The sequence below is a fragment of the Aulonocara sp. 'chitande type north' Nkhata Bay genome, linkage group LG3, assembly GCF_057382095.1.
Source record: "Aulonocara sp. 'chitande type north' Nkhata Bay isolate Kocher_YH1m ecotype deep benthic linkage group LG3, A_spYH_male_GT1.1, whole genome shotgun sequence".
In the NCBI taxonomy this organism is placed as follows: Eukaryota; Metazoa; Chordata; class Actinopteri; order Cichliformes; family Cichlidae; genus Aulonocara; species Aulonocara sp. 'chitande type north' Nkhata Bay.
In genome coordinates this window covers 22,965,210-22,985,820 of record NC_141346.1, presented here as the reverse complement: position 1 = coordinate 22,985,820, position 20,611 = coordinate 22,965,210, and the positions used below count along the sequence as shown (strand labels likewise).

General features: G+C 36.3%; 2 protein-coding genes across 2 annotated transcripts; both read left to right on the top strand.

Annotated features, from left to right (window-relative positions):
* Positions 1-265: 265 nt before the first annotated feature.
* LOC147334620 (uncharacterized) lies at positions 266-6,573 on the top strand. The gene is made up of 9 exons (XM_086287376.1): positions 266-272; positions 358-423; positions 520-792; positions 3,155-3,205; positions 4,334-4,471; positions 4,558-4,626; positions 5,031-5,099; positions 5,280-5,363; positions 6,473-6,573. Exons 1-9 carry the CDS (start codon positions 266-268, stop codon positions 6,571-6,573), a joined length of 858 nt encoding a protein of 285 aa, XP_086143502.1.
* Positions 6,574-6,815: 242 nt separating this feature from the next.
* Positions 6,816-17,959, top strand: LOC147334619 (uncharacterized). The gene is made up of 4 exons (XM_086285967.1): positions 6,816-7,068; positions 14,107-14,412; positions 15,286-15,562; positions 17,845-17,959. The coding sequence occupies exons 1-4, from the start codon at positions 6,816-6,818 to the stop codon at positions 17,957-17,959; spliced, it is 951 nt and encodes a 316-aa protein (XP_086142093.1).
* The last annotated feature ends 2,652 nt before the right edge of the window (positions 17,960-20,611 follow it).

The following is a 20,611-nucleotide window of genomic DNA, read 5'->3' as shown; positions in this document are numbered from 1 at the left end:
AAGGTTATTCTAAGATCTCTTGTAAGTAGTATTTGTCCTTTTATATTCATATCATGTTTTCCAATCCTTCTGCCTAAATCCTTGTTTTCCACCACTCACACTGAATTAGCATGGGCCTTATTTCTTGAATCTCTGGGAACTCAGTCGTTGTTTTATTGCATCCTTCTTTCTCAGATTCATCTTTTTCCATCATTCCATCCAGACTGCAGCTCTTTGAATATGAGTCAGTCTCTTTTACCTGTGAAGGATTTAACATTTCAGCAGGATGGAAAGTGAGGAACACTCAGCAAATCCTTTCGAAATGTTCCAATAACACTGTGACGAGGACTTGTGGGATCAAATATGCTTTTGCTACAGATAGTGGAAAATACTGGTGTGAGAGTGGAGCAGAGAGAAGCAACACTGTCAATATTACTATTACAGGTATGTTATTATCAGAATTAAAATCTGAAATGTGAAGGTTATAATGACTAAACCATTGCACATTTGTAACATTTCTAAATTTCTTTGCATTTTCAGCTGGTGGTGTGATACTGGAGAGTCCTGTCCATCCTGTGATGGAGGGAGATGCTGTTATTCTGCACTGTAGAAACAAGACAGAGAAACAAGACTCAAACTTCAAAGCTGATTTCTATAAAGATAGCTTGCCCATGGGTACCAGCTATGATGGAAAGTTAGAAATCCAAAATGTTTCAAACTCTCATGAAGGATTATATAAATGCAAAATACAGGGAGTTGGGGAATCACCAGAGAGCTGGGTGGCTATCAGAAGGAAATCCAATGCAGAGGATGGTATGCAACATTTTTGTTGTTTTTGTTATCGTAATCCTGAGTCAGTAAATCCCAGCAATACTGACTAGCATAGACTTAAATTTTAAGAAAAAATAGCCAGATAGTTGTTTCCTGAACTTTGGAATTGAAACTAATTGCATATGTCATTTATTAATTATTAATGCACACCCTTGCCTGCATGAGAATCCATGCAGGCAGAGTGGGACTTTATTCTGATCAGGACACCATGCTGCCAATCACAGGCAAAGACAAGTCTTGAAAGGAAGTGGGGCGGAAATTCCATATAAAGACAGCAAGTATAGTGGTGCAGGCCAGGTACATAGAGAGTTGGGGGGGGACTGATTTAAATGCAAGCATGTCAGGAAAAGTGAAGAAACTAACAAAAATGTAAAATGAGGAGCATCTGGCTGGAAAGCTGAGTGCACTGAGCTGAATAAAGTAATACCTGTTTTTTTCAGTCATTTTCCATTGTGGAGGACGAAAAGTTTCAAACTTTTCCAGGCCTTAAACCTCGTGTGTTCTCCCTAGTAGTAGTAAATGTTCAAAAATGAGGCATTTATGAAAACACTTAAAAAAAATTGCTTCCTTGGAAAAGCCTAAATTTACAGTTTGATATGGAATATTATCTAAAATAAACTATATAAAAAGTATCTTTGAATGGCAGCAATGCAGGGATGTCTGCATGTAGAACAGAGCCATGGCTCAGTACCTGAGTGTCTAAATGAGTCTCACAGGCCCAAATGTGCAGTTGAAGCCATTTATATATTACATATTTCCTTATTGTGTAGAAAAAACAGTTATGTAATTTCTTTACCCCGACAGAAACTGGTGTGGCCCAGTTAAGTAAATAGTGGGGTATATGTGGAGCGCAAAGTGAAATGAGTTTGAAACCCCTGATGTATAGCCTTAAAAACACTTGGAGTTTCTCTGTTTGAAAGTAGGGGTGGGTTTTTATAATCGATTCATCGATTAAAATCGATTCTGGCTTGGATAACGTAAAATCGATTCATTAAAATCCTGAATCGATTTTTTAATATAAATTTATTTTGTCCGAAATGCCAGAATCTCTGGTGACATCTCACAAAATTTCAAGAACCACCAAACAGTAAATGAGAGCAGGTACAGGGATTCTGCACATAGACTTAAACACACAGCGCGACCCGCGGATCAGAATCAGTTAGATGTCGCCTTTCTCACAGTCGGGGCTGAAAGCCGACAGCTCGCTGATCCGGGTCCGCGCTTTGTGTTCACGCCCTTTATGCGCTGATTCTAAAGCTGTTAGTTTGATCTCTCTCCAAACAATATTGACCGAACCAGCAGCAAAAGAAGATCCAAACGCTTCACATAAACATCGTCATGAATTCACTCTTTTACTGTTTTGCTTCCATTGCGATGCGCAGCTCTCTCTCTCTCTCTCTCCCTCTCTCCCTCCCCCTCTCTCCCTCCCACCCTCTCTCTCTCTCTCGAACAGTTTCGCTTTCTTCATTATTTGCTTGCTTGTTATGCACAAGTCTACTGTTGTTTACAGCGCTGTCGGCCGCTGTTTTTTTCCCTTTTACATTCTTCCGAAAAGAAAACCTCATTTCTGCTGTTCAATACTGAACAAATTTAAACTTTTTAATATTATTCAAAATGCAAAATGCTTAGCCGTGTGTCTAATAAAACCGCTGTAACGTCAGAGGTAATGTTGATTAATTAATGGTTTTCTTTCGTTTTTGATGTACTGCAGAATATTTTTATAAAATCCCAGGCCAGGAAAATCACCTTCATGTTTTTCTGTGTTTTATCTTCAGCTACTTTGACACAAAGGCATCTGCTGTGATGCTCACACCTTGGATAAAGTCTTGCGAGTGTCAGCTTCCTTTTTATAGATACAAAAATATGTAAATGTCCTGATCTGAATTATATCTCTGACTGTCAAAATTTCCCAGATTTAAATCGAATCGAATCGAATTAAATCGAATCGTGGATCGAATCGATTTGGGACCTTGTGAATCGGAATTGAATCGATTCTAGAAATCAGTGACGATACCCAGCCCTATTTGAAAGGGTCATATCTCTTTTAGAAAAATATGATGGCAGAAGAAGTAGCCAGAAATGTACTGCAGGTATTGATGAGGAAATGTGCACTGAACAATCACAGTCATTGTGGATGTGTTGACACAATATGTTGCCACATTTCTGAAGAACTACATGTCGAGTTTTGCGGTAACTTACAGTTTAGGATTTCATAGGGTTTTGTGGTTATGACATATAATATAACATATGACCTACGGTGTTGTTCAGTCAGACACAGAACATACCGGTACACATATTCATATATTATAATACAGTTATGTGGGTTCAAATTATTTTTTGTCAGCTGCAGGTGGCGCTGTGACCCAGAAGAATTCTGCTGATTCAGCGACTGAAGGTAAGGCTTTTACTCTTTACTATCTTTATTAACTTCATATCTGATATATTCTTTATAGGCAAGTTGGTAAATGCATGCATGTTGCAATGCATGAAAACACAGAAGGACCTCACATTTACATCTACAATGTTTTTTTCATATTTATCATCAAAGTTCCAATTTTATTTATATAGCACTTTAAAAAAAACAAAGTTGACCAAAGTGCTTTCCAATAATAAAACCATACACTAAGCAGACAAAGAAAAACATATAAATAACAATAAAAGGCAATTCAGCTTGCCACAGAGAAACTGGTAAGGACTAATGTTGATGGACAGAACTTTTTTTCACCTCCACAATTGGATCAGTCACTGCAAAGTGCTCAGATCCTGTGATTGCAATACAAGCCCATAATTGCACCCCTCTATTCCAATGCATGACAGCTGTTAAATGTGTTTGTTTTTGTCAACTCCTCTGTTGTGCGTTATTGCAAGACACTTTCACTTTGGTCTTTACATATGTTTTCTGGATCTTTCCGGTGCAATTTTACACAGCGAATCTATACTGCCATATACATTTTAGACAGAAGAGGCTTTCTTCTGGCAAACCTTTCAAACAAGCTGTATTTTTTCTAATTGCATTCTCATGATCTTTAAGATTTAACATGCTAACTCAGGCCTGTAGTCTTTGAGATGCAGTTATTGGAATTTTTAGAATTTCTCTGACCATTACAAGGTCTGACCTTGGGGTGAATTTGCTCAGATGTTCACTCACAGGAAGATAATGGCATTGTATTAATATACATCTGAATGCTCAACATTGCTACCATGCTACAATGCTACCAACACACAATCAAAACTCCTTTTACAGAGTTGGCTACAGAGATCAACTAATCAAGGGAATTATCACCTGTCTGCTACTTACCTTATACGTCCTATGAAAGCAGTGACTGTGTACTTAGTTTTTCACAGGATTGCATAGTCTTCTCAATTGTTTTCTTTTTCCTTTGTAATATATGTATAGTTTATTGTAACAGTATTGTACACATTAGTCAAATAGTTTGCATTCCTGTTCTTGTCCAGTTTTCTAGCAGATCTATAATAACTTAAACACCATCTGTAAAGAACTTCTTTGTTTCTGCCTTTCCAGTATTAGCTGTATTTCCACTATCTCATGAAGAAATTCCTTCATCACATGTTTACTACACCCTTCTGTGGGTTGTTCTCACTGCTGTGTTGGCGCTGCAGTTTCTGGTGTTGGGACTACTTTACTGGAAGATGAAGCAAGGTATAACATGTTATGTTTTTAAAAATATATATATATATGTAAAATACACAACATGTTGATAATGAAAATTCTCTTTAATGTTTTAGTGTTATTACAGATCAAAATGAATCATCAAAACAAAGGGCAGTGTGCTGTTGCCAAGAATCTGAAGAGAGGTAGGATCTGAGCCACTTTTTTTCTTTTTTCCTCTTACTATTTTCATTATTGTGGGATACATCTATACAGATACACATATACACACATACATGTATATATGTACATACATGTGTGTGTATATATATATATATATATATATATATATATATATATATATATATATACATACACACACATATATCTATTTTCTCTTCATGCCGTGGAATCGAACACCTATGCAAACCTTCATATCATATCACACATGACATAACATCACTGTAATATGCTCAGTAATAGCATTGAGTGAGATCATTTGTAAATGAGAAATAGTTGTAAAAATACATTGTTGTTTTGTAGTTGTTACAAGAAATGCTTTATAGCCGTTCTGCTTGAAGTTCACATCATCTCTGGCATTTTCTTTTAGACACTGAAACTGCCGCTGATAATTTGAGCCTCGAGACAAACAAAGTCACAAACCCACAGACACAAAAAGGTAAGATGAGTTCTGTGAACGTGTTAGTCTGCAGTCTGAGGCTGCTGCGTGCGATATTTATACCTAAATAGCAATCTGCTGTAAAACCAAAATTGACCTGTGGTAACAGCTAGATGATAAGTTAACTCTTAAAATGCTACTCTATATAATGTGTATATGCTACAATATATGTTCTGTTAGTTTCTTTTCCAGATAAAGATGAACCCTCGTTTCACACATTACACTCTACTTTCATTGACAACAATACTCTGCAGCCTATATATGGTGACTATTCATATTTTAATTCTTTACTATATTATATTGTATGAAGTATTTTACACACATTTTCTCACACAAGTTTGAAACGTAAATTAAAGCTGACTGTTATGAGAAATTGGCAAATACAATTCCTCTGTTGCTTCAGACAAACTTTTTACCTGCAAGCAACATCAACCTGCTTAAAAGCCTGTTTTTCACTTTTGTTCAGTGTTTGTTCCACTTGTCCAGATTTTTACATTTTTGCTTTTCAACCCTATATGAGCAGGACCTTGGCTTGTAGTTAGTGCTTCTGCCTCAGTGCAGGAGGATGTGCACCTTGGTATCCACTTTATGCAGCTATTTAAAACACATCCTACGCTAATGCTGCATAAACTCCACAACAGTTTTCCTGATTAAGCTCTATATATGAATATGTGTTTTAAAAATAGAATCTGGATTTTAGTGTACAGATTGAAAAAATAACTTACTCTAATACTTAGCCTCGATAATAAAAAACTTGGCATCTCAAGCGTTAAGCATCATATCAATGCTTAGCACAAAGAAAATATTCTAGAGGTTTAAGTACCACAAGTCCTTTCCCATTAGAAATAAAAATGTTTCCATTGTCAACTACCAGTGACTGAAGTAAGCCTGTTCCCGTCAGGGAAGGGGAAAAAAACATGGTTCAAAAGTCTAAGGGGCTTGGGAAGAAAGGTGTTTCTTTAAGTTACTTGAAGACATTTCTGACACCCGTTTCCACACCTTGGCTCATGTGATTAGGCAGAGCATCACTAGGGGGTCATGACCCTCTTAGGGACACTCCCAATAGGGCTTAAACATCTGGGACTCTCCACTAATTGCTCTCAGAACTGAAGGAGCTTCTCGGATGAGAGATGAAACGTCTTCAACAAACTTGAAGAAGTCCAGTTGCTTTTCTTTCCAAGCTTAGGCTACAATGACCTGGATGACTGAGAACCTTCACAGACATGGTTCAAATGTTAAAAGTGTATATAAAAATGTATGCATGTTCTAAATAATAGGAATCAAATATCAGTTTTATCCTACGTTTTGTAACATAATTTCAGTTTTTTAAATATTATATATACAAAGGTTTGTAATCTTGGTTATTTCCATAGATTCCGTAGATTCAGGAGAATGCAGCTTCATGGTGCAAGCTACTCTGTCAGATCCAGCTTTCACTCCTCAGGAATGCCAATATTCTGCAATTAAGTGGTGAAGTATGGGATTCTTTTGATATTTTGGTTGTTTTTTCTTTTTTAGCCCATTTCATGATTGTAAACCCAAAGAAGTCAGCAGAACTGATTAAGGCAAACAATTTCCTTATTTGTTTTCTAAATTGATGAAAATTATGTGGTTCTGTTGGCTTCATCGTGTGCTTGCCTAAAGCTTGCTATGGAACGGTTCGCAGCCGAGTGTGAAGCGGTGAGAATGAGAATCAGCACCTCCAAATCTGAGGACATGGTCCTCAGCTGGAAAAAGGTGGATTGCCCACTCCGGGTTAGGGATGAGTTCTTGTCCCAAGTGGAGGATTTTAAGTATCTCGGGGTCTTGTTCACAAATGACGAGAGGCGGGAGCAGGACATCAACAGAGGGATTGGTGCAGCGGCTGCAGTGATGCAGACGCTGTACCGGTCTGTTGTGGTGAAAACAGAGCAGAGTGTTAAAGCGAAGCTCTCCGTTTACCAGTCGATCTACATCTCTACCCTCACCTGTGGGTTTTGACCAAAAGAATGAGATCACAGACACAAATGGCAGAAATGAGCTTCCTCTCAAGGGTGGCTAGACTCTCTCTCAGAGATAGGGTGAGTAGTTCAGCCATCCGACAAGGGCTCAGAGTAGAGCCGCTGCTCCTTCACATTGAAAGGAGCCAGTTGAGGTGGTTCGGGCATCTGATAAGGATGCCTCATGGGTGAGGTGTTCCGGTCATATCCCACCAGGTGGAGGCCCCGGGGCAAACCCAGGACACACTGGAGAGATTATATCTCTCGGCTGGCCTGGGAATGCCTTGGTGTTCCCCCGGATAAGATAAAGGAGATGGCTTGAGAGAAGGAGGTCTGGGCTTCTCTGCTTAGGCTGCTTAAGCGGAAGAAGATCGATAGATAGATGGAGATAAATGTTGAATGCTGTCAGTACTTCAGTATTTTAATTACATTTCACAATGTACAATCTGACTAAAAAACAGAATGTTTCATAATTGGCCTCTGCTAGTAACACACTATGCTAATATTCAAATAATAAACTGATTTTATGAACAAATAAATATTTAAAAAGAATTTACTAAATGCAAAGACAACATGTACTTTTAAATATCTGAATGGCATATTTGATGGATTATACTGTCAACTGCTGAAACTCCAAAGTGAAATAAAACAAAAAACAAAGAACAGATGGGTCAAAAGCATATTTGGAAGTAATTTGTCACATGAATCATGTCTTTGTCACCACCTAGTGGTAGGAAACATAGTTGTTGAACACATGAATCTTGTACAACAAAACAGGAGTTAGTTCTGGTTTAGCTCTGGTTATTAAAAATACTAATCCTCTTTTCTCCCTCTTTACAGATCAGTGAAAGGAGTGTCAGCTCAATCACGGAGACTGTGCAACCCGTTTACTGTGCTGTTTCGTTTGCTAAGATTGGGTCACATTTCTTAAATATTCAACTCGGGTTGCCTTTTCAGTCTGTGTATATTTGGAATAAGACGAGTTGAGTTAAATGTGAGTAAAAAAATTTTAAAAAAAGCTTTACAACATATTTTTTAGCTTGGTTGTGTTATTGTCATGGTCCCTGCGGAGGCATAGAGTTTTGTGTGCGAGGGATAACCTATGAGGAGTGAGGGAGTGGAGCGTGTGTGGACATTTTGTATTTCCCTGACCCTGTGGACCCCTGGAACCCTTTCTCCCCCAGCGTATATATATGTATATATGGTGTGGATTAATAAAGCACTGTTTAACTGTATCTCTCAGTGTGCGCCTGAGTCCGTCCTGCCTGCCTTGACAGTTGTGTTATAATGCAAACAAATGAAATTCAAAAAAACGATGCAATAATTAATTTTTCATGTAGCCACAAGACTTCGTTTGATGTAATATAAATAAATGTGGAATCACTTAACAAATTTGTCAGGATTTCTCATTTGTCATGATTTAATGTTGCAGTCTTTGCTTTGTTTCATGATTTCTACAAAAGAAAATTAAAATTAATTAAATTTCATTTCCAGATACAAATTCTGTTTACATATTAAACCCCTTCTTTCTCTTGTGAAAAGAGATGTAATTAAATGATAATGAGGACCTATTTTAAAAAAAAAAAAATCTGTGAAAACACAGAACAATTATTTATGGCATAATGATAATTTTGTCTTCTTTTCACCATTTATGTGAAGCAATTCTATTGCTCCTTTTAGAAAAAAAGAAGCTACTTGGACCATGTAGGCTAAGTGTGTCTGTTTGGTCATGTTAATGGTCTTAATCTCCTATACTGAACATAGTTACATCCACAATAAAAATCAAAAAGTAGATTTTTTTTGACTAACTGAAGTTATATTTTCTGTTTCTCAAGTAAACAAGCAAAACTTAATAAATTCATAATAAAATATAAAAATACAAGAAAAAATATTAGAAAAAAATGAACAGCTGTAACTTTAAGAAATACTGGTAGGAGCAGTACTGCCCCTCAGCATCCTAGTGGATGCACCTATGGTATTTCCATTTCACCAGGACTGGAACTCATGGGAGATTTTTAGTACATGCACCTATGATATGAATTTGCCTCTTCGTTCTCAAGATTCTTAGAAAAGTTGACCTCTAAACTTGGCCTTGAGGTCAAGGTCATCCGGATTCAAAGTGGTTTAAGACTTTTAGTAGCCAAAAAAAGGTAAAAAAAAAAAAGGTTTAGAACAGTTGTTTGTTTATTTCATAATTCATTTCTGACATGTATGTAATATATGTTTAAAAGCCTTTCTTCTCTGGATAATTAGAAGGGAACAGCAACTGTTAGAAATAAGTTTTTAATAAAGTTTCTTTTCAATATTGATCGCAGTGTATACTCATAATAGTTAATATACTCCTCAATAAAAGGATACAAGCATTATGAAGTGTTAACTAAGAGAGATAGAAAGAGTTGAGTGTTGAAGGTAAATTGCTAAACGCTCACAGAACACAATTTCAGACAGGACAGGCTGCTTAGCCTTGGGTGTATAATAACAGGATGCTCTAGTCAACAAGAAATAGAGACTTCATTGTGTCAGTCAAAGCTTACTTTAACATGAAAATAAAGATCCCTGGTAACAACTGTAAGAGAGTGGTTTTCTCACACAGGACAAGATCCCTGATTGGAGGTTTATGACCGTTGCCATGCAGAAGGACCTTGAGGAGTACAAATCAGGGAGTGCTAAGTGTAAACCACGGCATCCCCCTTAAAATTTATGTTCGTTTTTGTGCCTCTGAGAGTGGGATACAATGTATAAAAACGGCTGTAATTTTGGTATTCAAAAGTATTACTACAATATTCAACTACAGCTGAAAGTCTGCAATTCAATAACACATCCAATGTTTGATTTAAAATCCACTGTGGTGGTGTACAGAGGCGAAAACTACAAAAATGGCATCATTGTCCAAATGCTTTTATATACTGTACACACTGGATAGGTTGCAAGGGCTAGTAGAGGTGTGGTTTATCCATGCAAAACATCAGGTGGAAACTTCCTTTGAAGAAGTGTTCAGCTCCATATTTGTTGTTCTGAGATATATCTCTGAACATTTATTTTCTTCAATATCTGGCATGATAAGGGCAGCAGTTACTGCAGTCACAGCCCTCCGTGGCTCTGTTCAAAGGATATAGGGCTTTGGACTTGACTTACAGTGAGAACATGCGGAGGCTCTGTTAGATGGATAACATAGTGAGTTCAGTGCATTGATGTGACATTGTCCTGAAGGATTTAGTTATTCTCTATGGTTAAAGAAATTGAACAAATTAATTCATATTTATTATAAATAATCCTAATTATACATCTTGCTTCCTTGTTTGTGTCCTGTGTCACTAAAAATACATTATTTTTTGGTTTTATACATTGATTAATGACCTGCAGAGTCTCCTCATCATATTAGGGGTCCCTAATTGTCACTTAAAGTCAAACTTTATGCTTTCTTCATCTTGACAGTGAATACATCCTTGCATTACATACTTTAGCTTCATTTTTTGCTGGCAGGTTTAAAAAACAAAAAACAAAACAAAACAAAAAAACAGGCAGATTTAGAATATAACCAGTGATACTATAGATGATAAACTATAGATGGATACATAAAAAGAAAAAAATTGCATGTATGTGCTTACTTTGTTACATTTATGATAAATGGATTTGAAAGTAGATAAAACACATGTCGGCCTTGCTTCATTAAAGTTCTTGTCTTTAAATTAACTTTGTCTGTGTGTTTTAGGTCCTGCACTCTCAAAGACTCAATGAACCAGCATTGCAGCCATTGGTCATTGTGAGCATCACAGGGAAGGTTGAAGCCGACCACTGCACCTGTCACGGCCGGAGTCGCGGAGACCTGCAGCCATGTCACTGCTCTTCTGTTTAAAGTAGAAGTAACAGTGGTGATCTGTGGCACAAGGACTGTTACAGATGAACCTGCATACTGGGTTTTGCAGGGCAATATGACCAAGATACAGCCAGAGGTTGGCCATAAGATAGACTTCTACTGTTTAGCTACCCAAAAAAAAGGCTCTCGATCAAAACATAAACAGACCATTCATTGTGACAGGTAAAAGAAGCTGTCGTCAAAAAAAGAAATTCCACCTGCTACTGTGGAGGAGTTGGATCAACTGATGGGAAAATATTTCTCTGTGTTCTGAGTAACCCATGTTTTATTTAGGGGGTCTAGATTCATGCCTGAAGTGCATTGCCAAGTAAATAATTTGCATTTACTGAAAATGCACTAACTAAGTAACACTGTTCAAATGTTGAATAAAGAAACAAACAAATGTTTTTCCTTTTTTTTTTAAATTAAAACCACTTTGTAGAACATCACATCAATGTAGAATCAATGTCATGTATAGTTTACAAATGACAAAATGCTCACATAAAATCATGACAGCATTTATATAATATCACCCACTACTAGCATTCTGTAATTTACTGGCTCTTTTGAAAACCTATCACTACATATACAGCACAAGACTTATTTAACAAGAGCATTTTTCCCTGGTTTCACTACCACACTGGGGCACATGATCACCAAAACACAGCAAACCTTCACCATCTTATCCATAAGGGTCACCTCTTCACCCTCACATGGAATGTCTGAGGTTGAAGCAGAGAAGTTAGAAGATTAATGACGCCATTGTGTTTTCTTTTCCCAACCAAGAGAGTTTGCTTTCGATCTTCTAATATAAAAAAGTCAAAAAGTCAAAGTCAACTTTATTTGTCGATTCTGCCACATGTACAGGACATACGGAGAATAGAAATTGCGTTACTCTTCACTCCCTAGATAAATAGCAAATGAACATTTAAATATATTTAAATATAAAAGTGATTAAAAAATGCAAGTAGAATAATTAAAAAGTAAAAATTTAAATAAATACAATTTTACATATAACAAGAAAGCTATATAATATACAATATAATGGGTAAGTGACATTGAGTGTAAACCAGGCAGAGTAGTGCAAATGGCAAATAGTGCAAATGGAGATTTGGTAATGTATGGTAAGAGAAAGTGTAACAACAAAGTCTTATGAGGTAATGGCAGTCCAATGCTCCACAAAGTGACTGGTAACTGGTGCAGGCCAGTGAGTGAGTCAGAGAGTGTGTGTGTTTGTGTGTGTGTGACAGAGTTCAGTGAGACCGTGGAGGAGAGAGGGGAGAGGGGGCAGAATCGGGAGGGAGTTAAGCTTCCTGACAGCCTGATGGATGAAGCTGTCTTTCAGCCTGCTGGTCCTGGCCTGGAGACTCCGCAGTCTCCTCCCCGACGGCAGCAGCTTGAAGAAGCTTTGCATTGGGTGTGTGGGATCAGCCGCTATGCAAAGGGCTTTTTTAGTGAGACGGGTGCTGTAAATGTCCTGGAGGGAGGGGAGAGAGACACCAATGATCCTCTCTGCAGCTCTCACTATGCGTTGGAGGGTTCTATGACAGGACGCATTGCAGGCTCCAAACCACACAGTGATGCAGCTCGACAGGATGCTCTCGATGGTGCCTCTGTAGAAAGTGTACATGATGGGGGCTGGTGCTCCTGCTCTTCTTAGTTTGTAAAATAAAACACATTATAAAACACAACATTTAAAAAGAAAACAATAAAAAAAAATTAAGTAATTGTAAATGTGGCAATTGGAGCCAGGTGGGCACAATTTTCTCAGTTTTGATTGCTGTCAATGACAAATAAATAAAAGATCCTTTGTTCTAGTTTCTTTGCTAGTGTGGGTTTTTAACTTTTTACCCCCCCTAAGAGTGTATAGTTGAACCTTAAAAAAAAAAAAAAAAAGGAGCCACGTTCTGGATTTCCAAACACGGGTGAAAAAAATTGAAAAAAAGATAGAGAAATTACCAGAACTAGCACAAAACCGTAGTGCATGATAACAGAATGAAAATGCTTCCACTTAAGTTAAAAGGTTACGAGAATAAAAGTAGGAAATAAGAAAAAGCTCACAAATAAGCAGAGCTGCCATGACAGGCTGCCACACAAGATGGCGCCGGAAATAACAAGACTGTTATTGACTCAAACCTACATATGTGCCAAAATAGTCTGCACAGGAAGTATGAAATAAGTTATGTCTTTCTGTAGACCTGTGATGCTCGGTCAGTCAGGCTAGACAGCATGGAGATGAAAACATTTTTCACCTGTCTGCGTGAGTACTGAGTGTACCTATATTTATTCACCAATAATTCATCAATTAATTATTATTATTTTTTATTCTTAATATATAGTTGTCATATATTATACATAAAAAATGTATCAAAGAAGAATTGTTAGAGATTAAATGTTTACAACATGGGCAATAACTTTCTTTGTGCCTGGAATTATTTAAATTTCATAAAATGGGCTTAAAAAGTGTTTCTTTGGGCCATAATATACATGATATTACAATGATATTACTATGTTAACACATATCTTTGGATCCAAGCATCAACAGCATGACTGATGTACTACTCTCTTTTTCCTCCAGTCCCGAACATGTTCTTGCTTTTGACTGCACACTGTTTTCACAGTTACACTTCAAAAACTGGTGAGAAGTTAAGTTTTACAAAAACAGATGCATATTTGAATTTTGCTGAACTGCTTTGCAAGGCTAATTATTTCTTACTGCTCTAAAGCCACAGTCAAAACCCCTATCACAGCTGAGTATCTTTCATTATCACATGGTTAAAAATTTATTAAAATTTTCAAATAAAAGAAATTTAGTTCATGGACATGTATTTTTTTTTTTAAATTCCAAATCATTTAATCATTAAAGTTTCTCAATAAAAAATGGGATTCACTGTTCAAAGTGTTTTAACACAAAATATATGTGTATGGGTATGTATATATGTAACATGTATTCATTATGAGGTGTTCAATGTTTTGTGTACCCATAAAAAAGTGTCACTAAGTTCTTAAACTTGGGCCGTTCATCTGAAACGGGTAGTCCAAGAATGACTGTTGTTCAAGTGAAACTGCTAATTAGACATTTGATATCAGTAAGTGTATCGAGTGATCAAAAAAATAATGACATAAAAAAATAAAAAAATGTATAACTATATAAGAATTGTGGATAATTAAATAAAAACCTTAATTTCATATGCTCTTTTTTTTCTTTTTTCAGATCCAGATATTCTTACTGTCTTCCCAACCAGACTGCAGTTCTTTGAGTATGAGTCCATCTGTTTTAGCTGTGATGGTTTAAATCACCAGGCTAAATGGAGAGGGGTAAGAAATATTGAAGATTTCATTCCAACATGTACAAATTACACAGTGACGCCAACAGTGAACTGCACCATAAATAATGCTTTTGAAACTGACACTGGAAAATACTGGTGTGAAGATGAAGAAGGATGGAAGAGCAATGCTCTCAGCATCACTGTCACTAGTAAGTTTACAGCATCTAAAGAATTTAATTTAAAAAGACCGACAATATATTCAAGAATGGTGATGGAAGAATAATGAAATCAGAAGTAAATCATCAAATAACCAACTCAATTGTGGCCAGCAAGTGATGATAAAGTGAAGGGCATATTAAAAAATTACAAGTACACATCTCCAATTGTTACATCTTGTAGGATAGCTTTATTGATTATTGAATACAGCTCCCCTTTGCCAAGTTTTACAACTTTATTACTAAATGCAGAAAAATTCAGAAAGATTCTATCAAAATTTAACCGGAACCATAAATTGCTGGTCTGATCAGTTCATTCCCGTACAATAGTATTACATTCATTAAGTGTTGCAGAATTCCAAGACATTTCCTTTAAATATTCAATCTTCCAATTTGAGGCAGTGCTAAAAATGTACTTATTTTGAATAAATTATCCCAATGTTAAGTCAAATTGCACGTTTAGTGAACTTCATTTATTGCATTTATATATATTGTTTGAATGTTATTAGTAAAGTAAGCAGCGTCAATAATCACATTTGGTTATTGACGATGCCCCAGCAATACATATTTGCTTTCTTGTCTGTGATAAATATTGTAAGTGTGATGCCAGTGCAAGAAGGCTTCTTGTGAGGTTTGTAAAGCAGATTAAATTAGACAGACTCTTAAAATACACAAATATTCTGCTTGTAAATGCTGTGAACCTATGAATAACATCTACAACAATTTATTAAACACTGTTTTTTTTTCATTGTACAATTAATAAGTTTGTATTTTGTTATAGCTCCTATTTTAGAACTTGTAGATAGTCTTTTTGTCACTCATGATAACTATCTCTGCTTTAATTTCTCTTTTTTTTTCTTTTTTCAGTTGGTTCTGTGATCCTGGAGAGTCCTGCTGTACCTGTAATGGAGGGGAAAACTATCAACCTGTACTGTAGAAAGAAGGGAGCTTCTCTAAACCAAATAGCTGATTTCTATAAAAATGACTTAAAAATTGGGACCAGCTATTCTGGGAAAATGACCATCCACAATGTTTCCAAATCTGATGAAGGGCTCTACAAGTGTACCATCTTGGAAGCTGGAGAATCACCAGAAAGCTGGTTGATTGTGATAAATAAGACTCTGGAAGAACAAAACCAAGAAGGTAATACTTATTATTAATGTTCATCTTCTGTCGTTTATACATTAAACCAGTGGTCCCCAACCCCCAGGCCTGAGACCGGTACCGGTCCGTGAGTCGTTTGGTACCGGGCCGCGAGAGTTAAGGCTCAGGTGTGAAATGTATGGTTTCCAGGGTTTTTATCGGTTTTCAGCGTTATTTTGTTATCGTTTGTATCGTTAACTCGGTTTTTCCTGGGTCTTTTCACGTGTGTTATGAATAAATCTTCTTTTTTTCGGTACAGGTACTAGTTTTATTTTGTTGTATTTATCCGCGACACCTTAAAGGCCGGTCCATGAAAATATTGTCGGGCATAAACCGGTCCGTGGCGCAAAAAAGGTTGGGGACCGCTGCTCTAAACCCTCCTGTTAAGCCTTATCATTTCATGGTTCACATGCAGTAATTTCACTGCAAAACAATTTTGGAAAAAAAATAAAAACAAAAACAAACTCTTCATTGTTTTGTTTTGAGTTTGTTTTGTTTTTGCAAGGAACTATTAGATCCCAGGTGAGTCACAAATAGAAACATTTTAAAGTTACAGCAAATGAAACTGCCAATGAAGATTTCGGCAACGTTCTGATGATTACCCTGAATTTAGAGAGAATTTGAATCATTTTTTTACACTTCTTTTTGTCTTTTTTACACTACTTCATACATACATATCTTACCTATTTAACAAAAGAAAGCACAGCCTTTACCATCTATAAAAATGCTGACTGCATCAAATTCCTAATCCACATAAAAAATTATGGAAAATGCTGTATTACATAATAGATACACTGATAATCTGTCTTGCCTCTTTAAAGATTTTCAGTGTGTTTAGTTTTGGTTTGTGCTGTGTCTCATAGTACCGTGTCACAGTTGTTAATTAAACAGTCATTTTCAGTGTGACGTAAATAGAGGCCAGACTCTCACTCACATGCATTTATATACAGTGAACAGCAAAAGAGTTCAAAAAAGTCAGAGCAGTTGGAAGGTCCAGTTTCCACAGGGCTTAAATTGAGACAATGTCAGTTTTCTCACAGAATCCAGTCAGTCTCACCACTTGATGTCTCATAAACTCCAAATCTTGCACAAAGTGACAGACTGGTGAAAATAACTTCACAATAATTTCAAAAAACTGCAGCAGTAGTGCTTTAGAAACTGCTTTCAGGGAAATGATCCAGAAAAGCCTGAGCCACTGCTGCTTCGTTATGAAGTTGCCAAATGAGATCATCAGGACAGGTGTTTGATCGCTACCAGCTGTCTGACTCTGAAACTCACACACCTGGTGAAAACTCCTTTGCATAGGTCTTCCATAGGCCAGTGCATACACACACACACACAAATGGGGAAAATGGAGACACAGACTTGAAACAGAAGCAGAAGCCAAAAACACAAAGAGAAGACTGAGGGAACAGGAAGAAAACTCATACAGGAAGAAGTCATTGATGACTAGACTGAAGATCTCAAATAATATAGTACAGAACTAACAGGAACAGAAGAAAATCATACACAAGAAAATAAACATAAAACATATAATATAGACACAAGCCCTCTCTTCAAAATAAAAACAATGTGTTGATAAGACTCAGTAAAAGACCCAGTGACTATAAAATATTCATAAACTCTACTTTAATCAGATATCACGGTGACCCTGGAGAGCCCTGCTCATCCTGTGATGGAGGGGGAAACTGTGGTTCTGAGCTGCCTAAACGAGACATCTGCAAACCTTCCAGCTGTCTTCTATAAAGATGGCCTCTTCATTGGGACCAGCTCTGTGGGAAACATGACCATCCACCAAGTCTACATGAGTCATGAAGGACTTTACAAGTGCACAATATCTGGAGTAGGAGAATCATCAGAAAAATGGCTGTCTGTTAGAGGTGACACATAAACATGATTCAAAATATCAAAATAAGGATTTTGTGCTTGATTGTTGTGTCTGTTTAACCATAAATAGCTATTTACAGCACTTATATTGAACTCTTCAGTTGTATTTTGTAATACTGTTGCTTTAAAACATCAGAGAAATTTGGATAAATTGTCTACACATTTGTTGTCTGTCATGGCATACAGTTTAAGCTTTATTTTCTTAATAAGTATATGACCCTATACATAAAATTAACCCTACCCCTGGGATTACAGTAAGAGAAGTTTAATGTGTCCCAAGAAGACAAAATGGTAAGAAGTAAAAAGAAAAACATGTAAATGAGTTTTGTGTGACATATGATGACGTGGTGTCGTTGCAGGGCTTCCCAGAGAGGCATGTTTTTGTTCGGACCAATTCGTTCACCTCCTCCTCCTTTTGCGGGTCGTCCTAACTATTGTGATGGTAGCTCTGCTGATACTGCTTGTGGGACTCCTTCACTGTGGGAAACTCGGACCAAAAAAGAACTCATAGATTGATGAATCAATCATAATCAACAAGAAATCACCATCAAGCACATAAACACTTTTATAAGTTTGGTTACTACAGTTTTACTGTTGTTCTTTTATTTTATTACATTTAATGTATTTTTGTTTGAAATACATTTGCATTGCATTTTGACAATGCGAGAGACTCAAAAATTATTTTATTTCTGCAACTACCTTAAAAAAGAAACAAAAAAAAAAGACTAACTTGAATATGTGAGTGAATATGACTGTGGCTGTTGATGTTTGCAAAGCAGAATATATATATATATATATATATATATATATATATATATATATATATATAGAGTCACATGCATATTTTTAAAGGTGTGCACTGAGTTCTTGGAGCATGTGTTACCCAAGGTTTTATTTAGTGGCTGCAGCTCATCAAACGCAAACCGCTGAAGTAACAGACACACAAATGACCCTCCTAGACCTAACAAAATGTTTATAGAAAAAGAAAACTCTGTCTTGGTTGATTAATATAGTTTGAGAAAACTAAAAGAATACATATATTTTAGATATATATAATTACTAGTGCTGTCAATAGATTAAAAAAATGAACTAATTAATCACACAATATTCTGTAATTAATCGCGATTAATCGCAATTACTTGATCAATAGCCTGGTTGCATTACATTTTAAATTTAAGCTTGTAACTGACATTTATGCAATATAATGAAGTAAATGCAGAATAAACACAAATAATGTTAAATGCTTAAATTCAAAGATAATTTGAATAGTTTTCTTCAGTCTTTTAACACAGGTTCTCTGTGTGAAATACAACTTTAAAAAAAAACCATATACACTAATATTAAGCAAGAATAGACTAATATATAATATATATTAGTGCTGTCAAACAATTCAAATGTTTAATCAGATTCATCACAGGGTTACAGTGGATTCATTTTGATTAATCATGATTAAATATCATTCATTTTTATTCTACATTAATTGCTTTTCATTTTGCATAAGCAAACAGACTTGAGAAAAAAGAAAATATACACACTTAACATGTTTATTGAACATCTTGAACATTCATGTTAACAAAAAACATGTATCCACTCGCTCTCTGTCACTCGAGGAAGCTAATGCTGGTTTAAATGAAATGATCAGTCTGCCTATAGAAATATCATCCATACATCAGCCAGAATACTGTAGATAGATATTCAAACCTAATGGAGTGGCCTCTGTGCTCTAATGACCATATATGCGATAAAATGCAGAATACAGAATAGAATACTGCATTGAACGTGAAATAACTTGTTAATTACTTCCCAGTGATTTGCTTTGGTATGGCTGAGCTGTTAACATAGATTAAAAACACACTGATAACGTAAAGGATGTTTATTGAGGAAATAATGACAATGATGACCAGATGGACTTTCCACTGTGATAGATGTAGAAACTGTCGCACATCTGTCCTAGCCTATAATACATAGTCATAATGTTTTGATTAAAAAACATATTTGGATGAATAAAAGAAAGAATTTTATTAAGTTATTTATTCAACATTGTGCACATCACGACTATTAAACAAAACTGTACAACTAAAAAAAACAGAAAGTTAAAAAAGACACCAAAAGACCAATTAACTTCTCAAAACGATTATTCGTTCTCTGAATTTTTACATTAAAAATCTCTTCATGGTTACCACTTAATGTTTATGATATGGTCTGTATCTTACAGGATGTACTGCCTTTTCGTCCTTATGTATAGCAAATACCAAAGCACATTTAACTGCTTAAATATTTTTCTATATGTATTAGCAAGAAAATAAATCAAAACTCAAATAAACTGCTGTTTAAGCATGCAGTCTACTGAGTGGTGGTTTTTACTTTCATAGTAAATTATATGGAAAAGTATTGAGCCACAGCTCTTACTTTTTGAATTCATGTGTTTTCAATCCCATTGCTACAGATGTGTAAAGTTTGCCTCAAGAAGTATGTCAAGTAATGGGTCGGACGAAACAGCTCAGTGAATTAGACAGAGAAGATTTATGGATGTAGCGAAGGTGGATGTGCAGAAGGTTGGTGTGACAGAGTAGGATAGAGACAGAAATAGATGGACACAGATGATCACTCCCTAAATGGTGCAGCTGAAAGACGAAAGGTTCTGAAATAAACACACTATATGAAAGCATACTGTCACTGATTAATTCTCTTGTCTTCTCTTTTCCAACATCTTATGAGTCTCCATTTCTTCTTTTGGCTCTGCTTGTCTCAGTCTTGTTCCATCTGAGCTACAGCGTGGTTTGTCTGAATTCCTGTGCACAGAGAAAGGATATTTACTTTAGCCATCAGATGAATTCTGATGGCAAAAGAGCCAAACGGGACAGGCCAAAAAAAAAATAATAAAAAAAAAAATAAAAAAAATAAGTTTGCAAATGACACCAAGGTGACTGGCCTCATCAGTGACAACGATGAGGCCGCCTACAGGGAGGAGATAGATTGTCTGGCTGAGTGGTGCGACACAAACAACCTGCTGCTTAACACCGAGAAGACCAAGGAGCTCATTGTGGACTACAGGAGGAATACTGACCCACATCCACCCATCCACATTAAGGGGACGGCTGTGGAGCGTGTGAGCAGCTTCAAGTTCCTGGGAGTCCACATCTCCGAGGATCTCACCTGGACG

What these genes read in the sequence shown, in the direction of transcription:
- LOC147334619 (XM_086285967.1), top strand. Translation starts at nt 6,816, where the DNA reads ATGGTCCTCAGCTGGAAAAAGGTGGATTGCCCACTCCGGGTTAGGGAT. An exon ending in TCTCAGCATCACTGTCACTA is followed by an intron (nt 14,413 to 15,285) that starts GTAAGTTTACAG and finishes TTCTTTTTTCAG; the next exon opens with TTGGTTCTGTGATCCTGGAG. An exon ending in GAAGAACAAAACCAAGAAGG is followed by an intron (nt 15,563 to 17,844) that starts TAATACTTATTA and finishes TTCGGACCAATT; the next exon opens with CGTTCACCTCCTCCTCCTTT.
- LOC147334620 (XM_086287376.1), top strand. An exon ending in TGCCAAGAATCTGAAGAGAG is followed by an intron (nt 4,627 to 5,030) that starts GTAGGATCTGAG and finishes ATTTTCTTTTAG; the next exon opens with ACACTGAAACTGCCGCTGAT. An exon ending in AAACCCACAGACACAAAAAG is followed by an intron (nt 5,100 to 5,279) that starts GTAAGATGAGTT and finishes ATGTTCTGTTAG; the next exon opens with TTTCTTTTCCAGATAAAGAT.